This window comes from Protopterus annectens, chromosome 12.part0 (assembly GCF_019279795.1).
Source record: "Protopterus annectens isolate FY-2018-M chromosome 12.part0, PAN1.0, whole genome shotgun sequence".
Taxonomy (NCBI): domain Eukaryota; kingdom Metazoa; phylum Chordata; order Ceratodontiformes; family Protopteridae; genus Protopterus; species Protopterus annectens.
In genome coordinates, this window is record NC_056746.1 from 283,622,176 (window position 1) to 283,642,414 (window position 20,239).

General features: G+C 39.7%; 1 protein-coding gene across 1 annotated transcript in view; it reads left to right on the forward strand.

The window, feature by feature from the left end:
- The window catches only part of TRAP1 (TNF receptor associated protein 1), a 950,501-nt gene that overhangs the window by 101,140 nt on the left and 829,122 nt on the right, over positions 1–20,239 (forward strand). The window contains exon 3 of the mRNA XM_044089342.1: positions 7,431–7,513. Within this exon, the coding sequence (XP_043945277.1) occupies positions 7,431–7,513 (83 nt within the window). The remainder of the gene's footprint in view (positions 1–7,430; positions 7,514–20,239) is intronic.

A 20,239-nucleotide genomic window follows, 5' to 3' on the forward strand; every position in this document is an offset into this window, starting at 1 on the left:
CAAAAAAATCAGGCAAAAAAAACGCACAGCATTAAAATGAAAGCAGCTCGGACGAACCGAGTATTCAAACATACAGACGTGCGCTTGTATTCAAACAGGCAACATGTGCGGCTGAACTTAATTCCAACAGGCTGACTGAGCGGACATCATCCAGCATGTGATGTCGGCTCCGAAATTGCAGAATCTAAGTAAAATAGCTTAAAAAATCAGATTGAAGGGGTGCCCCTCAGGAATCATGGCACCCCTTCATTGGGACCCCAAAACGAGTCATTCGGGATGGTTGGGAGGCCTGATATGTGTGTGTGTATGTGTGTGTGTGTGTGTGTGTGTGTATATATATATATATATATATATATATATATATATATATATATATGTATGTGTGTATATATGTGTGTGTGTGTGTGTGTGTGTGTGTGTGTGTGTGTGTATATATATATATATATATATATATATATATATATATATATATATATATATATATTATATATATAGATGTATGCTATAAAAACTGACTTTTTAAAAACTGAAGAACATACAAAAATTCAAAACTAATAACTTCAGTAGCATTAGCGCAGTTTCAGCTAAGCAGTAGACAAAAACTCCATGTAAACCGATTAACTTTAGCGCTTTCATTCTTTAATATCGAAGAAGTTCATCAGAATAGTGTAGTACATTACTAAAACAGTGATATTTATACTTTACAATAAAATGCAGTTGTGATGTGTGAATTATAAAATTAGATATTCAAACATGCTTGAAATGCTGCTTATCTTTGGGTATAAAAAGGCTCAATCGATCACAACATAATTTGAAGGTCTATTAGCCTGTAGGAGGAAAGAGAAGTAGACCAATGAAAATAAACAAGCTAATTTGGTGTTTTTTGGAATGTTATCCAATGAAAAGATCATTAGTCTTGGTAGAAAATATCCAATGGTAAGTCATATAGTGATTGACCAATGTGAATCAGTCTTTCCAGCTCTAAACCAATCAGCAGTTAGCTATAGTAAGGCAAGGGAAAAAAATGCGGTTCTACAAATGCAAATAATCAAAAAAATAGTAAACTAGTAAAAGCTGTATCAGTCATACATTACAAATAGTTGTAACACAAAGATATTACTGTTAAGTCAGCCATTTTAGTGTACACTTTAAGTTTACACTGTCATTAAGTCCCGGTGAAACATCTGCTCCTAAGCGGAGTTGCCACTGTAGTTCCTCGACCTCGAGAAGCATGTCATAATCGCCGAAAAATAACTCTACTTGTTTCATACTTGAAATTTCATTTTCTGGTACTTAATTACACTGAGTTGAATGTCTAGCCAGAGTTGTATTCACATCCGAAGCTCTGATCGCACAGTAATGTTCTTTTATGCGATCAGAAAGTTTTCAGTTCGTTTTTCCAATGTAGAAAGACTTGCACGAACAGCAGCATAAACTACATTTTGACTGTGTCAATCAAAGTGTTTAGAGAACATTAATTTAAAATTGTTGTGTTTGAATTGGAATGAGGAGCCCTGCAAAATGTATTGGCAACAGATGCAATAGCCACACGGGAACATGCCTTGCGGGTCACTAGTTAGAGATTTGTTGTAATAGAAACACTGAGTCTTTATTCTCTACTTTGCTTCTTAATGTCCCTGTTATTTTGCAAGAAAAAAGTGGAGTAGTGCCCAACACCTTCGCCAGGTTGTCCGAACTCATTATAATGTTCCAGTTGGTAGTGATGATGTTTCTGATAACCGCTGTGTCTCTGCTGATCGGGATAGTGAAGCTCAAAGTTCTGTCCGTTTTGTTGTTGGCGGGCTGCTGTTTAGGGGAGAAACCCGTAAGTTAAAATAGGCTGAAATTTGGAGTGTCTATCATGGGCTATTTCTGCAGCAGTTTTTTGTATCAGTGTCTTAGGGTAATGCTTTTCTGCAAACAACTTACATAAAAAAATCACATTACTTTAAGAAAACCTGGTCATCACTTACAAGACTAGACAACCTAATGAATTATCCTCTGATCACATTTTGCTTCATGTAGAATGGGTGTTGTCTGGTGAAGTCCAAGTAGTTATTTCTGTAGGTTTCTTTGTGGAAAATGTTTGAAGTCCAGCAGCGTTTCAATATATCAATTGAATTTGAGATGTCCAGAAAAGAAACCGTTGAACCACAACCAGATTTTACAAAAGATAAAAAGGCAATGCTTTCATTCATTGCAGTTAGAAAGTGTGCAAGTTGGGTGTGTGATCCTGTCCATGCAAATAAAATATCATCAGTAAAACGGCAGTACAATCGCGTATATTCAAAACCTGGTAAATGAATAAGAGTCTTTAATTCCCATGTGGTTAACACTAGATTGGCATAAGCAGGAGCCATTTTTGAGCCCATGGCAACACCTTTTATTTGCTGGAAAATGTTATTGTTAATGTAAAATAAATTGTTATTGAGTACGTTATTCAGTACCATGTCAATCAAAACGTTTAAATACATGACTGCGGTTGGTCTGAATTTAGCATACTTGTGCAAGTACAATTTTACCATTTCTTTACCTTCAGAATACAGGATGTTGGTGTAAAGGGAAACTATATCTAACATAACAAAAATGCAATTACTTATGTCCATTTGTGCTTTGTGTAACTCATTTAAAAAGCCCCCGGAGTTCCTAATGTAAAACTGAGTATTCTGTACTACTGGATTCAATACACTATCCACGTATTCAGATATTCTTTCAGTCATCATGAGTTTGTTAGAAATGATTAACCTGAAAGGTGGATCTGCTGCGTTCTTGTGTATTTTCGGAATTCCAAAACACTTGCCTAAGCTAGGTTCATGTCCCTGGAGGCAGTGTAACATCTCTAGTGTAATGTATTGATGATCTTCTAGTCTGTTCAGTATTGAATCAATTTTATCAAAAGCTGCTGTAACAAAATGTAAATCCACTTTCCTGTAGAATTCTCCCTTACTTAATTCTGTTTCAGTTTTATTGATATAGTCTATCTGTTCCATCAAAACAAGCCCTGTCCTTTTATCTGCTTTCATAATACGGAGGGACGGTCATTTCTAAATTCAGTAAGTGCATTTTTTTCATCTGAAGTCTCTTTGGTCCCAGCACAAAGTCTTTTGGTGTAGATAGCAAATATCCCTAAGTCCAGGTCTCACCTTCTCCCTCCCAAGCTCTAAAGCAGTCATTCACTGCAGATACCTTGGATTTTACATAAGAATCAGTTTCAGGAAGGATAGAAGTACAAGAGGTGTGGATCGCTAATGACAGACACAAGGGCTGAAATTTAAGAGATGTTTGCCATGATCCAGACACTCTGTTAATCTTCTTTGGTCTTTGGGACCTCTTCATGTTGTAGACAGTACCACAGTTGTGTGATACATCAGAAAACAAAGGGAAATCAGGCTGAATCCCCTTTGCAGACTAGCCATGTTAGTTTGTGATACAGGTTCAAAGCAAAGTCTCTCTCTACAGGTATTCTACATTCTGTCAGAACAAAATTGCGTAGAAGATGAGCTGAGCAGGAGAATGGCAAATCTTCACAAATGGAAAATATATTGGAGTTCTTTTGAGTTTTGATCCATCTGTGGGGCAGTTCCTCAAGTAGATCTAGTTGCCTCCTCCCTGAACAATCAGCTGGCATGAGTCGGCTCCAGGACTGCAAGGCAAAAAGGCCTGGAGGATAGATTCCTTTTACTTTCCTTGGACAGGAGCATTCATGTATGCTTTTCCCTTTCCACTGATTATCCAGGGTACTTCTGAAGATTCAGAAGGAATCCCCCAAGATTATAGGAGTTGTGCCCTTCTGGTTCATGCAATAGTAGTTCTCCCTTCTTTTGGGAATGAACAGGCACAGTTACCATAAGTTTTTTCACAGAACGGATCTGCTTGCACAAGATAAGAGATGATTGAAACTGTCTGACTCTGAACCTCATTCAGCGTCATCTGACTGCCTGGGTGATAGGGTTTTCATCCCCGTTAGACACCTATTTACTAAGGACATACAGCAGGTACTACCAGAGGAACAAAAGCCTGCTACTACAAAGTCATATGTTTGCAAATGGAAAACTTTTTCTAGTTGGTGACAACAACATAACCAGCACCCATTCAGGGCTAGGTTTTCTTTGATTTTACAATATTTGTGTGTGTTACTATCCTGTGGTCTTTCTTACTCCTCTTTCAGGGTTCATTTATCCAGGATTTCAGCATGTCTGCCCATGGATCTTCCTCTTTCAGTACATTCTCATGTAAAAATGTTTTTGAAAGGAGTTTTGCACAGAGGCCTCCATGAAAACCTGTGGCGTCTCCTTGGTATCTTAATTTCGTGTTAGAGAAGCTGACACTTGTGCCATTTGAACCAGCTAATCTGGCTGTCTTAAGGTTTTTAACATGGAAAACTGTTTTATTGATTGTTGTGACCTCTGCAGGAAAGGTATCAGAGTTCCAAGCTATTGTGGTGAATCATCCCTATCTCATTTTCCACAGAGATAGGGTTTCTTTGAAAAGTAATCCTTTTCTGCCTAAAGTGGTGCCTAAGTTTACTTTAAGCCAAAATGTCCATGACACAGTTTTCTTTTCTGAACCTAAAAATGAGAGAGTGAGGATACTCCATACCTTGGATGTCCACAGCCATAGACAGTTGCTATCTTGACAGAACAAAGTCATTCAAATATTTGGATCAGTAGTTCATTTCTTATGAAGGTAAGAAGAGACACTCACCTGTGTCAAAACAGACTATTTCCAACCTCAGGCTATTACAAAACTAGTCATGGCAGGATCAAGGCCAACTCTACCAGCCACTTGGCTTAGAAAGGATTGGATTCTAGAAGTATTCTAGAAGTAGCAACTTGGTTCTTTATATATACATTAAAAGGCAGTTGCAAGCTTGATTCCTTTTCTGGGTATAGATCAGGCTTTGCTAGGACCATTCTCCAGGGGTTCCTGGACCTTTCCCCTTCCATCTCCCAAATGTAGTAAGTTGGGGTAGTTTACCCATATAGCTAAGGTTACTGCTGCAGTAACCTTATTCATATAGCTTAAGGTTACTGCAGCAGCGATCAATGTGATCAACATAGTACAGTTTAAGTAAATTTGCCTTAAAACTCTTTACAGCCAGTTGCGCCTCCAGGCATTTCTGCAGTTACCTCCTACTGCACCTGTAGGTGTCCTATATTGTTCATATATGCTTGTTCCTATTTGCATTAATAATTCCAAAACCATGCTACATAAAATATATTAGAATATTTTATTTTGAAGCATACATGATGGCAAACAATTGTATTGATATTTGACCTCCTGTCAATGAGTATTTGTTACAATTTTAAAATGATAATAGCCACTGGGAGTTAAAGGTACACACTCAAAAGAGCTGTACTGGAGAGAATGATAACAATAGATGTTCGAATGATCATTTAATGCAGTAGCCCCTCCCTCCCTCCATTCCCCTCGTTTCTTGGTGCATTTTTTATGCCAGGTTGTGAATATATTTTTTATTGTTAATAGCATTGTTCTTTCAGGATTCAGCATCCCTCTCTCTATTGGCAAGAATGCCCTGAAAGGCTTAATGTCCAGACTTGTCTTTTCAGTCGGCTCAGTTTGCGCCGACTGGTTGTGTAGAATGCGTCCTGAAGCTTTGGAAGATGGTCAACTGTTAAATCCTTGACATGATATAACCCATATAGCTAAGACTATTGCACAAGTGATCATTTTAACATCTACTGTTCTAGTAAGTTTACTTGTGCAGCTGTACTTTCTCTGATACAGTTTTACTTTTCCAAGGACTGCAGCTGGTTGCAGTCCTCGTAGTTTCAAGATGAATCCTTTCCTTTTAGTGACTGCTCAGTTGTGTGGACTGCACACTTTTAAAGGACAACAATGTGATTCTGTTATTAAATGCTCTTTTTCTCTCGATTTACAGTCCCTGCTATGAATAAACAATACAGCATTTAAAATATTTTAAATCAACTGTTTCTGTCCATTAGAACAGTACTTTACCATAGTGTGGTGGTTTCACTTTCAGAAAACTTGTATCCCTTCCCTGGAAAAGCTTGCTGCATTCTCCAGTTCATTGATGTCATCAAGGTCAATGAATACAGGTAGTTTTCTGGCCAATTCCCTCCCCAAACTGACATCACTACAACAGTCCTAAAAACCCATCCATGCTGTGATGTCACAGCTCCCTGGTCCTTCCCCTACCAACATAGAAAGTAAGGCTAGAACAAGTAAGCAATACACGAGTCAAGTCTTCTGCTGTGAGCGGTCGATTACAGCAGGTAACAGCTCAAATTACCCTTAGCGCTTTGACAGCTATGGAAGTTAGATGTGAAGGGGATTGGAGATGAGTCAAAGTAATACATTTCAAGCTTCACAAAAGACTGCAGTTCAGCCTTTCTAAGAAGCAGCAGTGGAAAGCACTTTGAAATTCTCTTCTGTGGCATTTGCACTGTTCGTGTTTTAAGTAGTCCTTGAACGGCATGAAATGTTACCTAAAACTTACTGAAAGACAGCAGGGTATGCATGTAAAATCAACGCAGTGACAGGAGCTTTAGGAAGAAAGAAGCCAGCGTGATGTAATTTTTTACTGACAACCATTGCATTGTGGGACATTTACAGGCAGACTAAACAATCAGGATCACTTCAAGATGCTAGACCCTCATGTGGTCGGACTCGGAAATTATGCATAAAAATATTTAAAAACCTATAAATAGCCCCAGAGTGGTGGTAAAATGTAGGAAACCCCAAACCATGATGAAAAATTTGTTTTTTGAGTCTGTGGGTGTGGTTCTCTTGTAAGCTAGCATGAATGTAAGCTGTGTTCATGTTCACCAGATGTACTGAGTTTAGTGATAGTCATGAGCATTGTGTTATACTTTTTAATGGCTGCTTCCTTCTTTAGAGGGTCAGGATTGTTGGACTTGGACATGTTAAGGATTCATTTGGGGAAGGTACAGGGTGTGTTGTTTCCCTCTTATGCAGATAAATAGCTGAAAGATACTGTTTTTGGTACATGCGTGCATTCTGTTATTGCATTATGTTTCTCCTTGAGATACCTTCCCAGACGATGATGCTAGAGATTCTGTGATTATGTCTGCTTACATATGGTACAGTATGAGGTCACCTACTGCCCCCTTTAGAGAGTTCAATAATCTCCCTCCATATGTTGCTATCTCAGTGTAGCAGCCTTACTGTTGAATCTGTAGCCTCACTTTCATGACCCTTCTACTGGTCCTTTCCAAACCTTATTTCCCACCCTGTTTAAGAAACCGAGGTACTAACCCTCCAGGTTTTGTAACTGGTGCTGCACTGTCTTGACTGCTTCAATTTTTTATATACTGTAACTATTTCTTACAGTTGGAGATGATTAACATTCATCATAGTGTCTTGTTTTGGTATTGTGCCTGTCATGGTAAACCTTTTTTTAAAAGATTGACTTTCAAACTTTACAGGTTCTATCTCCAAACATGAGTTCCAGGCAGAGACCAAGAAACTTCTGGACATTGTAGCACGTTCACTGTACTCTGAAAAAGAGGTATGTTTAAGTTCATGTGTATGATGAACTGTTTGGCTATAGGATGTGAACTAGTTGACTTTGAAACGTACTCTTACATGGAACAAGTGATAGTAAGCTCAACAGTCTGAGTCTTAATTGGAACAGCTGATAGTAAGCAACGCTATTGATTCGTTGGTGTTTAGTACAAAGCATCATAGTGTTTTTTTTGTAGTTGGTGAAGGGTACAACTGGACAGAGCCTTCTTAACCACAGAGGCCTTGATAGAAAATTTTCAGATGTACAAGATTTGCGGTCATAGAAGCATCTTCAGCTCTCTCGTGTATGTACACACACACACACACACACACACACACACACACGTGTGTATGTATATTCATGTATTTTATATATATATATATATATATATATATATATATGTATGTATATATATATATATATATATATATATATATATATATATATATATATATATATATATATATATACGCACACACACACATATACAAAATATATGGTTTCACTTTATAATTTCAAAATACTAAAATGTCGAATTTTAGTATTTCAAGACCATAAATTCAAAAGTGCAGTTACGCGAAACTGCATAATATCGAATGCGGATATGTTGAATCTGCCGTTGTGTTGTCGCATTCGTGATGTGTGGTGTGATTTGTGGATTTAGTTGGGGATTCGGGTAAGTGGTGTTCTTGTAAGGGTATTGGGTAGGGATTTTAGTGTGGGTGGGTGGGTGTGTGCTTGTGTAGTGGTGAGTTTTATGTGTTTGTGTGTTTAGTGTGACCTTGGAGTTAGTATATATAAGTAGTGGGAGTGTGGGGGGTAGGAGGGCTTGCCCCCCTGCTTTATAGGTCAGTTAGGTGTGTTTGTTATTTTGTGTTTGTGTGTGTTGTTTTGTTTGTTTGTAATGTCATTAGGTAGGTGTATGTGTGCTTGTTTGTATGGTGGTGTGTGTATGTGAATGATCATCCACCCTTGACAGATCTGTCAATCACCTGAACCGTTGATGTCTTGGGTCTCTACCCTTGGGGTGGCTTGTGTGCCAAAATTAATTAAGCAATAGCAGAAGAATTTCAAAGTGAAAGCTGTCCTGTTTAGTTACTTTATGACAACAATATGTGCACAGGAGGGGGAGTGTGTGTGTGTGTGTGTGTGTGTGTGTGTGTGTGTGTGTGTGTGTGTGTGTGTGTGTGTGTGTGTGTGTGTGTGTGTGTGTGTGTGTGTAGGAGATGGGAATGTGTGTGGGCTGATAGCCTAGTACCTACCTATGAACCTATAATAACTTTCTTGGGTGGCGTAAGTGGGGGAACCTTGTTGGCTAGGCTTGCGTAGGCCCTGGAGCAGATAGCCTAGTACCTACCTATGAACCTATGTGTGTTCACGCGCACGCAGGAGTGGGGAGTGTGTGTGCATGTGTGTACATGCATGCAGGAGGGTGTGTGTGTATGTGCTCGAGTGTGCACTTGTAGGAGGGGGTGTGTTTGCTCACGTGCGCACTTGTAGGAGGGGGGAGTGTGTGTGTGTGTACAAGTGTTTGTGTACGCATGTGCGGGGGGGGGAGTGTGCCCGCTCACGTGTATAGGAGGGGGTGTGCGTGTGTGTGTAGGAGGGGAGTGAGTGACCCTCTCTCTTTGGCTTGCCCATCCTGGAAAAGGGGAAATGATTTGTCCTAGTCAGCCGAATTGCTAGTTGCACAACAAAAAATGGCTTAAGGCTGAGAGGACTGTGGACTTGGTGTTCCTAGCTAGTGATGGCGACCTGGCTAGGGACAAAACTCCTGATAACCTGTAGGACTCCTCCAAAGGAAGGGAAGGGCAGGCTGATGGCTGACAGGTAAAGTGGAAGGAGAAATAGCATTGCTGAAAGAAAAAAAGAAAAGAAAAGTGAAGTCTTGAAAGCTACGAGGCCTGGACATGCATGGCTCTCCCAACTGATACACATGGCTCAGTAATTCTTCCAGTTCATTACAACTTGGTCATCCATCAGAAAGAAACACTGATTACATCTCATCGTCAGCCCAGGATCAAGGCCTGGAAGATTTCAGGTCAGTCCCAACATAGTTAATCATTCTACCATCGAGTAATGATCATCTGACAAGAAGTTAATAGGGTAAACAGCAGTAAATCCTGTTCAGTTAATTTGAACAGGTGCTTTGTTTGTAGTGGCAAGAAAATGTACCATCCCCCAAGTCATGAATTTACCTCTACAGCTGTTTGTTTTAAGAGTCTGGTCAGTTAGCTGTCACACTTCAGGAATCCAAAGATTGTCTTAAACAAAAGTGTTTGGCTTTTTCTCTCCTGTCTTGGGATTTCCTTATAGGGAAAGGAGTGGACCAGAGATAGAAACTTAATTCAAGTTGGCAACTGTGCCATCCTTGAAGTGTTGCAAGAGAATTTTCTTAACGTTATCTAAACTTTTCCCTTGACAGTCACCAACATACGCTGTCTAAAGAGGATTGCTCTGCCAGGCCCAAGGTGAACGAGAGTTCCTCTGCATCCACTACTCTGACTACAGTGTGAAATAACCTGGCAGTTCCAGTTTTAGTTCAAACCTGTACTTTCTAAAGTAATCTTGTAGTTAGTGCAGAAGATTAAGACTCCAAACTGTTAAGGAGCTGTTTCCTGTAACCGTATGGGTACAGGATTTGATTATTTAAACCTCTATTTGCTTACTGTATAATTCTGAGCAAGTCAGTTACGCAAACGGTGCTCCCAAGTCACCCATGTGTCTAGGGGCTTACCCCATTAAAAATGTATTTATTTTTATTTATTTTACATTTGTTAACCGGGCTAGTCTAGCTGGATATATTTCCATTTTCAGTAGAGGCCCGGGGAGAAAAGCTCCAGCAAAATAAAAAAAAAAATTAAAAATGTTGTTACAAGGTAAATAAAAAGATTTTAAAAAGTAAAACGAGTAATAATAACATACTGAAGATATTTACACTTGAAAGAGTGACAAAAAATGTAGCACAGTAAGATTCATAAGGAATGTTACACATCAAAAGTAGAAAGATTTTAGCAGTATGTTGATTAGAATTCAAACAGTAATAGCCTTGCTTGCATGAATTAGCTTAAAATGTTAGTAAGTTTTTTTGGAAGAGGAAGTATCAGTAGTGAAAGTAGATGGTTAGTCTGGGTTGCTGCAAGGGCATAGTGCGTTTTGAGGTGTTTTTTGAGTTTGTGTTTAAATAGAGGCAAGGAAGATAGTTGAGTTAGTTCATTGGGTAACTGGTTCCAGTTTTTGCCCACTGTGTTAGTAAACAGGGAGTCACCAGTCATGTTGTTAGACTTGGTTATGCTAGCAATAAGTTAACTTACTGTTTTCTTGTTTCTTGTTTTACATTTTACCTTGGCATTGTGGTCGCTATTCAGTTCGTATTGAACAGTTTTTAATAAACATTGTGGAAGCCCATCACCATTTGGACTTGATGCTTTTTTCGGTTCTAAAGGGATTGCCAGTGGCAAATTTGGCGATGTTATTATAGGAAGTTGCTAGTTTGTTAAGATTATTTTTCTTTAGGTTAGTATATATAGGTGAGGCATACAGAAGAGTTGAGGTTAGATGGGAGTGAGCAATCTTGGTTCTGGCTGTTGGGGTTAGGAAAGGTTTGATTCTATATAAGGAACCTATTTTTCTGTTGACAGTTTTAATGGTGTTATTTATATGGTAGTCAAATGTGAGGTTATTATCAATGGTAATTCCTAACAGTTTAGTGGTAGAGTCAGGGAATATAATAGTGCCATTATTGGAAGTGACTGAGAAATCTATGGGGGAGGACTTAGTAGTGGGAGTAAAGAGAAAGAGCTTGGTTTTTTGGCATTAAGAAGGAGGCAGCGTTTTGTAAACCATGTTTCTACAATGTTAAAAACTTTTTGAGTAAGAGAATGTAGTTCTTATGGGGAGTAAGCTGAACATACTAGTGTGGAATCCTCTGCATATTGAATGCAGGTGGCTTGAGGAATTGCTACATGGAAGTCATTGATAAATAGAGAGAAAATAAGTAGTCCAAGAATAGAGCCCTGAGGGACTCCGAGGGTGACTGGCAGAAAGGATGAAATTTGATTTTCCTAGAGAACTGCCTGTTGCTAAGGTAGGATCTGAACCATTTAACAGCCTGAGAGTCAAAGGAAACGGATTCAAGAATATTTATTAGAAGGGTGTGGTTTACCATGTCGAAAGCTTTTGAGAGGTCAAAGAGTGCAGATGAGAGGATGTTTTTTATTGCGGTTTCTATTGATGGTATCTGTAAAGGATAAAAGGGCAGTTGTGGTACTGTGTGATGACCTAAAGCCATGTTGGCAGTTTGCTATTATGTTATGTTGAGATAAATGATGTAAACGTTGTTGGTGAATGCATTTTTCCGTAATTTTTGCAAAGGGTGATAAGAGAGCTATTGGCCGATAGTTAGAGTAGTCATTTGAGTTACCACCTTTGTGCAGGGGGATAATGTGGGAGATTTTCCAAATGTATGGAATGGTTCCCTCCTTAATTGTCCTATTTATAAGGATGGATATAGGGTAGGCAATTACTTTGGCTGCTTTTTGGAGATATTGTGACGGTAGCTGGTCAGCAGAAGGAGTACAAGGCTTGAGTTTTTGGATGCATTTATAGATGAGTAGTAGAGGTGGATTGCAGTTTGAATGTAGATAGAGTGCCTGGTAAGGTGGTGGGAAGGCTTGAGTTGTCTGGGATTAATTGACTAGCTAGTGATTGTATGGTCTCATTGAAGAACGAATTGAAGGTATTGGCAGTTTGATGGGGGGTATTTGGATTGGCATCAAGTGGGGTGGGTGTTTGAGAGTGCCTTGGGGAAAGGAGTTTATTGATACTAGACCAGAATGTCTGTGGATTATTTTAGTGAGTTTGTTGCAGTTTACAGTAGTAGTTCTTTTTATCTGTAAGTATTGCCTTTTTTGTACTATTTCTCAGCTGCCTAAAATTTAGTTTTTCAGAGATATTTCTATTAGCTCTCCACTTAGCCCAAGCTTTGTTCCTTAGCAAAATTTGATGTCTGGTTTCTTTAGAAAGCCATGGGGCTGGGTTAGACTTCATTCTGATGGACTGTTTAGGTGCATACCTATCCAGGATAGATAAGAATTTAGAGTTAAGATACTTTACATCCTCTTCAAGTGGTAGGGTTTTTAAAGGGTTCCAGTCACAGGCACTAAGTTCATTTTGCAATAATTCTGGGTTAAAGTATTTGGTAGAGTGTGTTATCCTAAAGGTGGGGAGGTTGGGAAGGTCATTTCTTTCTCTTATGATGTAGGTCAAAAAATGATCACTTACATTGTCTGGCAGCATTCCTACCTTGTGAGATTGTTTCTTCCTATTTATAAGAAAACCCTAACCCCTCCCCAAATGTACAAGACTCTGATCTTGCTACCCAATTCAATTCCTTTTTCATTGACTCTATTTCCAAACTGACCTCTTCTTTTTCAAATAACAATCTGCTTCCTACCTCCACTTCTCTTCTCTCATCCCCCCTCCCAAATCCTTTCTCCCATTCCTCACACACTCAACCCCCACCATTTTTCATTAAACCTATACCCACTTCTACTATAAGAAACTCCTGCAGAAACTAAAACCATGCACCAATGCCCCCGATAACATTCCCTCATTCTTCCTCAGCATAGCTGCTGAAGCCATTGCCCTCCCTATCAGCATCCTAATCAACCGCTCTATCCAGGAAGGTTTTTTTCCTGAAATCTGGAAAAAAGCCTACATCATTCCCCTGCACAAAGGTGGAAATAGTACTAACATTTCCAATTTCCGTCCCATTGCCATTCTCTCTCCCATTTCTAAGATCCTAGAGAAATGTATCCACCTTCAACGCCTCCCCCATCTCTTAGACAATAACCTATTAACCCCCACCCAGCACGGATTCGGACCCCATCATAGCACTATGACTGCCCTCCTTTCCTTCCTTAAAACTGTGAATAAAGCTAGAGATTCTGGTCTCACTGTATCTACCATCCTTCTCGATCTCTCTAAGGCCTTCGACACTATCTCTCATAACCTACTTCTTACTAAACTAACTGATCTAAACCTCTCTCCCCTCTTCCCTCAAATGGTTCACCAGCTATCTCTCAAACAGGCAACAAGCTGTCATATGGAAAAAGACCACCTCCTCTTTTCTCGCCACCCCTACAGGTGTCCCACAAGGTTCAATACTGGGCCCCCTACTTTTCAACATTTTCATTAATGACTTTTACCACTCTATCCCTCTTGCAAACATTATCCAATATGCAGATGATTCCACAATCATCTGTGCTGCCCCATCTATACCAACTCTCTTAAAACTAACTCAGGATGCTTTCTCTACCACAGAACAGTGGATGAAAGACCACCATCTAGCACTCAATGCTGCTAAAACTAAACTTATGATCTTTACCTCTTCTACAACTAAGACTTTCGACCGAAACTTAGTCTCCATTACCAGCCACAATACAACACCTCTAGAGCTGGTAACTGAAACTAAACTACTAGGAGTTCAAATAGATGACAGGCTCAAATTCAACTCCCATCTACTACTAAACATAAAAAAAACACCAAAAACTTGGCATGCTCTATCGACACAATCGGTTCCTCACCTCAACTACTAAACGTACTCTTTCCACTTCTTTTCTCTTACCCTCCCTTCTCTATGGAGCCCCTCTTCTAACAAACCTACAGTCATCACTCAAAACCAAATTGTCCTCTTGTTACAATAAAATAGCCAGATTCGCTACTAGCAGCAAATCCTCAACCCATCACTGTGAATCTCTTCACAAACTAAAATGGCTTGAGCTTCCCAACTACCTCTCCTTTACTCAGCTCACCTATGCTCATAAACTCATTTTCCAACCCTCCCTCTGTCCCTCTCTCTCCACTACCTTTAAAATGCACCACACACAAAGGCTTCTCAGATCTTACAATCAAAACCTTATAGAAGTGTACAGACCCCTCCACCCCCCAGGACAATACCTCCTATCGCACTCTCTCAAGACGCCTATGGAACCCCCATTCGTACCACTACTAGCCTCCCATCCTTTAAAAAATCACTCCACTCTCATCTAACTTCCACATGGGAATGCTCCTGCTCCCATCCCTCATAACTTACCCCTACTTCTACACTGTTCCCTTCCTTCTCTCAGATCCCAGGTTACTAACTCCTGTTTCCTTCTCTTATACAACTCCTTACTAGTATCCAGCAACTCCTTTCCTTTCCGGAAAAAAAAAAAAAAAATTAATTAACTTTGATTGAAACAATTTTGATCAGTCGGTTTTACCTCTGTAGTCGTCATGCATTTTATGTGTGTATATTAATTTTAGTCTTGCTTACCTCTGTAATCTTCATGTAATCTATGTAATCTATGTTTGTATATTAACCTTTGTGTAATCTGTATGTGGAGCTTTTCTCCCCAGGACTCCATTGAAAACGGGTTCTTCTGGCCCAATGGACTATCCTGGTTAAACAACTGCAAATAAATAAATAATAAATAAATAAGTATCCAGTCTAAGGTGCTCTCTTTTTTTATTTGGTTTGTTAATTCTGGTTGTGGAGATGATAGTTTGGCTAAAGCCTTGGAGGTTAATATGAGAGGTAGGATTTTCAGCAATGACACCTTTCCAGTCAATACTAGTCAACTAGTATTATTGTTTCTTGGGGGTAAGTTGAAGACACCCAGCTTAGTATAGCCTCTATTTGTAGTGATATTATTTCTGGGTGGTAGGTAAATACAGATAATGTATAAAGATTTGTTTGGGCTGATTGGAAGTTTAGTGATGAGGACTTCTGCGTTACTATCCTGGGTTGGATTATATGGTAAGGTGGAGATATGAAGTCCATCTTTGAATAGAACTGCTACTCCACCACCTTTGCATTTTGTTTGATCTTGTCTCACTATATTATATCCTTGGGGAATGATTTCATTGTCTTTAGTCTCTGGTTTCAAGCAAGTTTCAGTGAGGCAGAAGATGTCAAAGGAGTGAATATCTAGAAGGGCATGGAGGTGGGCTACTTTATTATTAATGCTTTGGATATTTAGATGTCCTGTTAGGAAAGAGTTATTGAGTTTGGGGTGGGTTGAAGGGTGTTGGGTTTAGTAGGTCCAGGGTTGGGGTGGATGTCACCGTCTTTTAAGGAGGGATTATTTAGTTTTATTACTGAATTATACTTGAGGTTAGTTTGAATTTTCACTTTCTTTATTGTGGGATTATTGTGTTTAATGTGGGAGAGTCTGTGGTATTTAGGTAGTAGGTAGCTGGGAATGGAAGTTTTATATTAGTATGACTATTAGATGGTATACGAGTGTGAATTGCTGTTTGTTTTAGAGAGTGGTTAAAATGGTAATAGTACAGTTTTTCAAAGGAGTTGAGAAGGTAGGTAGAGGAGAGGACAGTTGAAAGTATAACTACAAGTGTTAGCTTGGTTAGATTACCCAGAGGCATCTTGTTGAGATTATAAATAAGAGGAGTAAGGAAGTGGGATTGAAAAATAGGAGAAAAAAAAGACAAAAGGATGAGGGAAGTGTAGAGAGGAGGGCACTAATACATATTAGTTAAGAGTAAAGGGATATGGTAAGGTACTTAAGGTGTGGCTCACTGTGAGAGATTGTTAGAAGAAAAAGGTGTGGCTAAAGTTTATGGGATGAACTGATGTATGGGATTGGTTGGAAGAGAGAGGGTGTGGTTAGGGAAGTATAAGTGTAGGACCTCTGGGGTGGGTGGGAATTGGGGGTAGGGTAGAGGAGTGGAGTGAGCCCGTAGGGCGAACGGAGCAGGTCAGAGCTGAGAGAGGCTGAGAGGCAATCAGTTATGCAGAGAGACTGTGTTCTACGGGCTTAGGATAGGTAAGAGACACTTTCTGTTGCTACTGCTCAGAAAATGGTGAACATAGGTATAGCTATGTAGGGGAGAAAGGTATGAGTAAAGAGTTCTGTAGCAGAGAGAAAGGTATTTATAAATAGTTCTGTAGCAAGAAAAGTATGTTTAAACAGAGAGTTAATTAGGGGGGCCAGTGGCTGGAGTAGTAATTGACAAAAAAGCTGTCTAGTTTCTATAACTCTCAGACTTAACCAGGATAATTCCCTTTACAACTTTTCATGGGGTGTGGAGTAATTACTTGAGTAAGAAGAACAAGCAGGGATAGCAGAGAAAGGATGGTCTATAGAGCTAGTGGATTTCTACTTCCAGTAAGAAACAGTTTTCCATGCCTTGAGGTCTGCTGCCCTCTTGTGGTAGATGTAGGGAAAACACTAAATCCACTAAGATAGGAGGTGGGGTGGGGGGAGTAAGATACTAAAGAGATGGTCAGAGGGGTAGGTCCGCGGGTGTGCTGGCCCTTGCAAATTAGTTTGTTTAATGCACTCACAGTTAGTTTGAGATTAAAGCACTCACAAGTTTATAGTTAAATCCTAAAGATACTGTAGGATATCACCTACACTATGAGACTGAACGCAGAGTCTAGATAGTTCCTGTAGGGCTTCTGTGTTAGGTTTCCCTTCTGTTCAGTTTGGATTTCCTTAGCCTTACAGGGTTGCTGATAGAGGGACAGGCTGTGTCTCAGCACAGGGCTTGGTAGCTGGAAAAGAGACAGAAGGATGTTAATTTATGTTAGGCAACTAGATTAAGGACTATTCAGGAGTGGAAGGTAAAATGAAGGAGGAGGAGTGCAAGTCAGTAGTAGTGGAGTGTAAGATACAGTAAAGTATTCGCACAGGTATTCAGCTTATAGAGTCCTAGAGTCCTATACATTTAAATGTGTGTCTCAGAGAAGAAATGCACACACACACACACACACACACACATATATATATATATATATATATATATATATATATATATATATATACTACAAAACATGTAATTTCTAACTACTATATACTACAGTCAAAAACATGTAATTTCTAACTACTATACAGAATTAACTAAAGAAGAAAAAACTGAACCGAGTAGTTTAACCTTTGGAAAAAAAAAAAGAAATGAACCAAGTGGTTTAACAGTTAGTACAACCCTTCACACTCATGTAATATGGTAATAAACAGTATAGCAATTCATGTTGATTACAGCACAAAACAGCCCAGTAATAACTTCTCCAGTAACAATTAGCTAGCAAGAGTGCAGCGCTCAGTGCCTGAGCACAAAAATAAATAGGCTGAAGCACTTAGTAAATTAAACCCCTCCTGAACCAAAGTGGAGCGGCTGCAAAAGGAGGAAAACCCCTTTAGGATGTTTGTAATGTGTTGCCGTGCTATCCATATACCAGAGCCCAAGAGAGGAGCAAGACTGGTTTGGACCACAGCAATTAGTGCTATGGTTGAAAGACTATTATTTGCTGACCGGACAAACCTGCGAGAAACTCACAGTGGGCTGTGAAAAATGTATGAATTAGAAACCTCCCTGGATATCTGGTAGTGTAGCTGCCAGGGAGAATTAAACCCTCTATGTCTAATTAGCATAAGCAAGCTATCCGAATACCACAGCACAACATAAGGGATCAACAGGTTAGATCACAGTCAACAAGTTGTAAATTAAAGAACCTCAACGGATAGCAGTAACTTCAGTTACCAGGAGAAAACTCCTCTATGTCTCATTAGCGTGCGTATTGAGCTGTCTGAGTACCAGAGCACAATATGAGGGGACGTCTGATTAGATCACAGTAATTAGGAGTGTGGACTAGGGTCGATGCCATCGACAATTACATTGGCTGTTCAAACCCACATGTAGCTTCTCAGTAATAGCTACGGCTCCGGTACTACAGAGAATAGAGAGGATACCCACAACGTAAAGCTATGGACTGGAGTTAAAAAAAAAAAAAAAAAGAGAGAAAAATAAGCCGTTCAAACCTTCATGTAGCTTTCAGTATTAAAAAGCAGTTCCGGTAGTACAGAGGATACCCACAACTCAGATGAGACGCCACGCGGGGAACACTCCAAACCAATGTAGCAAAAGTAACAAGGTTATCGCAGATTTAGTACCATAGAGCCTATTCGGCTATGTAAAACGTTTACAAAGCAGAAGCAAATACTGGTAGTATGTACAAGTCGGCTATCAGAAACACTGACAAAGCACATCAGATGTCCGTAATATTCTCACAAAATTCAACTTACATAGAGCCGAATTGGCTATCATAAACGCATTTGAAGCATATCAAATGAACAAATTACTACACAGCATAACTTTAAAGCAGATCTAATGTACAAATTCCTAGACAGCATACACAAAGAAAACTCACTTACGGACCGCACACCGCCCGGAAAGCGAGGGGCTGTTGGTTAGGGCAATGGGATTTAAAAATGGCGCCTAAGGGCTTAACCTATATTTATAGGTTTAGCTAAGCTGATAGGGAGGGGAGGGGGTGGGCGAGCTAGAAAGTACCTAGACAGAAGTGAGGGGGGAGGGAGAAAAAACAGGCTGCTTACAGGGAAAGGTGCAAATACTAGCAGGAGGTGAGAGTGGACAGAGCAAGAAGGAGTTGCGTAGTAGCTGAGAGAGACTGAGAGGCAATCAGTTATGCAGAGAGACTGTGTTCTACGGGCTTAGGATAGGTAAGAGACACTTTCTGTTGCTACTGCTCAGAAAATGGTGAACATGGGTATAGCTATGTAGGGGAGAAAGGTATGAGTAAAGAGTTCTATAGCAGAGAGAAAGTTATTTATAAATAGTTCTATGGCAAGAAAAGTTAAGTTTAAACAGAGAGTTAATTAGGGGGCCAGTGGCTGGAGTAGTAATTGACAAAAAAGCTGTCTAGTTTCTATAACTCTCAGACTTAACCAGGATAATTTCCTTTACAACTTTTCATGGGGTGGGGGGTAATTACTTGAGTAAGAAGAACAAGCAGGGATAGCAGAGAGGCTGGTCTACAGAGCTAGTGGATTTCTACTTCCAGTAAGAAACAGTTTTCCATGCCTTGAGGTCTGCTGCCCTCTAGTGGTAGATGTAGGGAAAACACTAAATCCACTAAGTTAGGAGGTGGGGTGGGGATAAGATACTAAAGAGATGGTCAGAGGGGTAGGTCCGCGGGTGTGCTGGCCCTTACAAATTAGTTTGTTTAATGCACTCACAATTTGAAATTAAAGCACTCACAAGTTTATAGTTAAATCCTAAAGATACTGTAGGATATCACCTACACTATGAGGCTGAAAGCAGAGAGTCTAGATAGTTCCTGTAGGGCTTCTGTGTTAGGTTTCCCTTCTGTTCAGTTTGGATTTGCTTAGCCTTACAGGGTTGCTGATGGAGGTTAGGTTTCCCTTGTTCAGTTAGGATTTCAATAGCCTTACAGGGTTGCTGATAGAGGGACAGGCTGTGTCTCAGCACAGGGCTTGGTAGGGACCGCACACCGCTCGGAGAGCGAGGGGCTATTGGTTAGTGCAGTGGGATTTAAAATTCAGAAAAATCTTGGGTTGCCTATCGCTGAACCCCTCTTTTCTCCACCAGCTTTACTGTGAAGCACTTCTTGAAAAACGCCTTGTATGTGGGATCCCCTAGAAAGTCCATCTTGATAACCTTGATCTGAATTTTATGACTGGGATACTTAATCCCTGTCTTGAACCCATAAGCTCTAATGCTGTCAAATGCTTAGTAGTCATCACATCAGCTAGAAAGAGTTTTGAGATGCAGACCTTGATGTGCCTAGAACCTTGTATTGTTTTTCTTGGACATTAGGCTGGATTCATAAAGGCTACCACAATGTACACTATACGTACACTTCAGTATTCTATTAAAAAATGTGGTTTTGTTTAACATAAACCA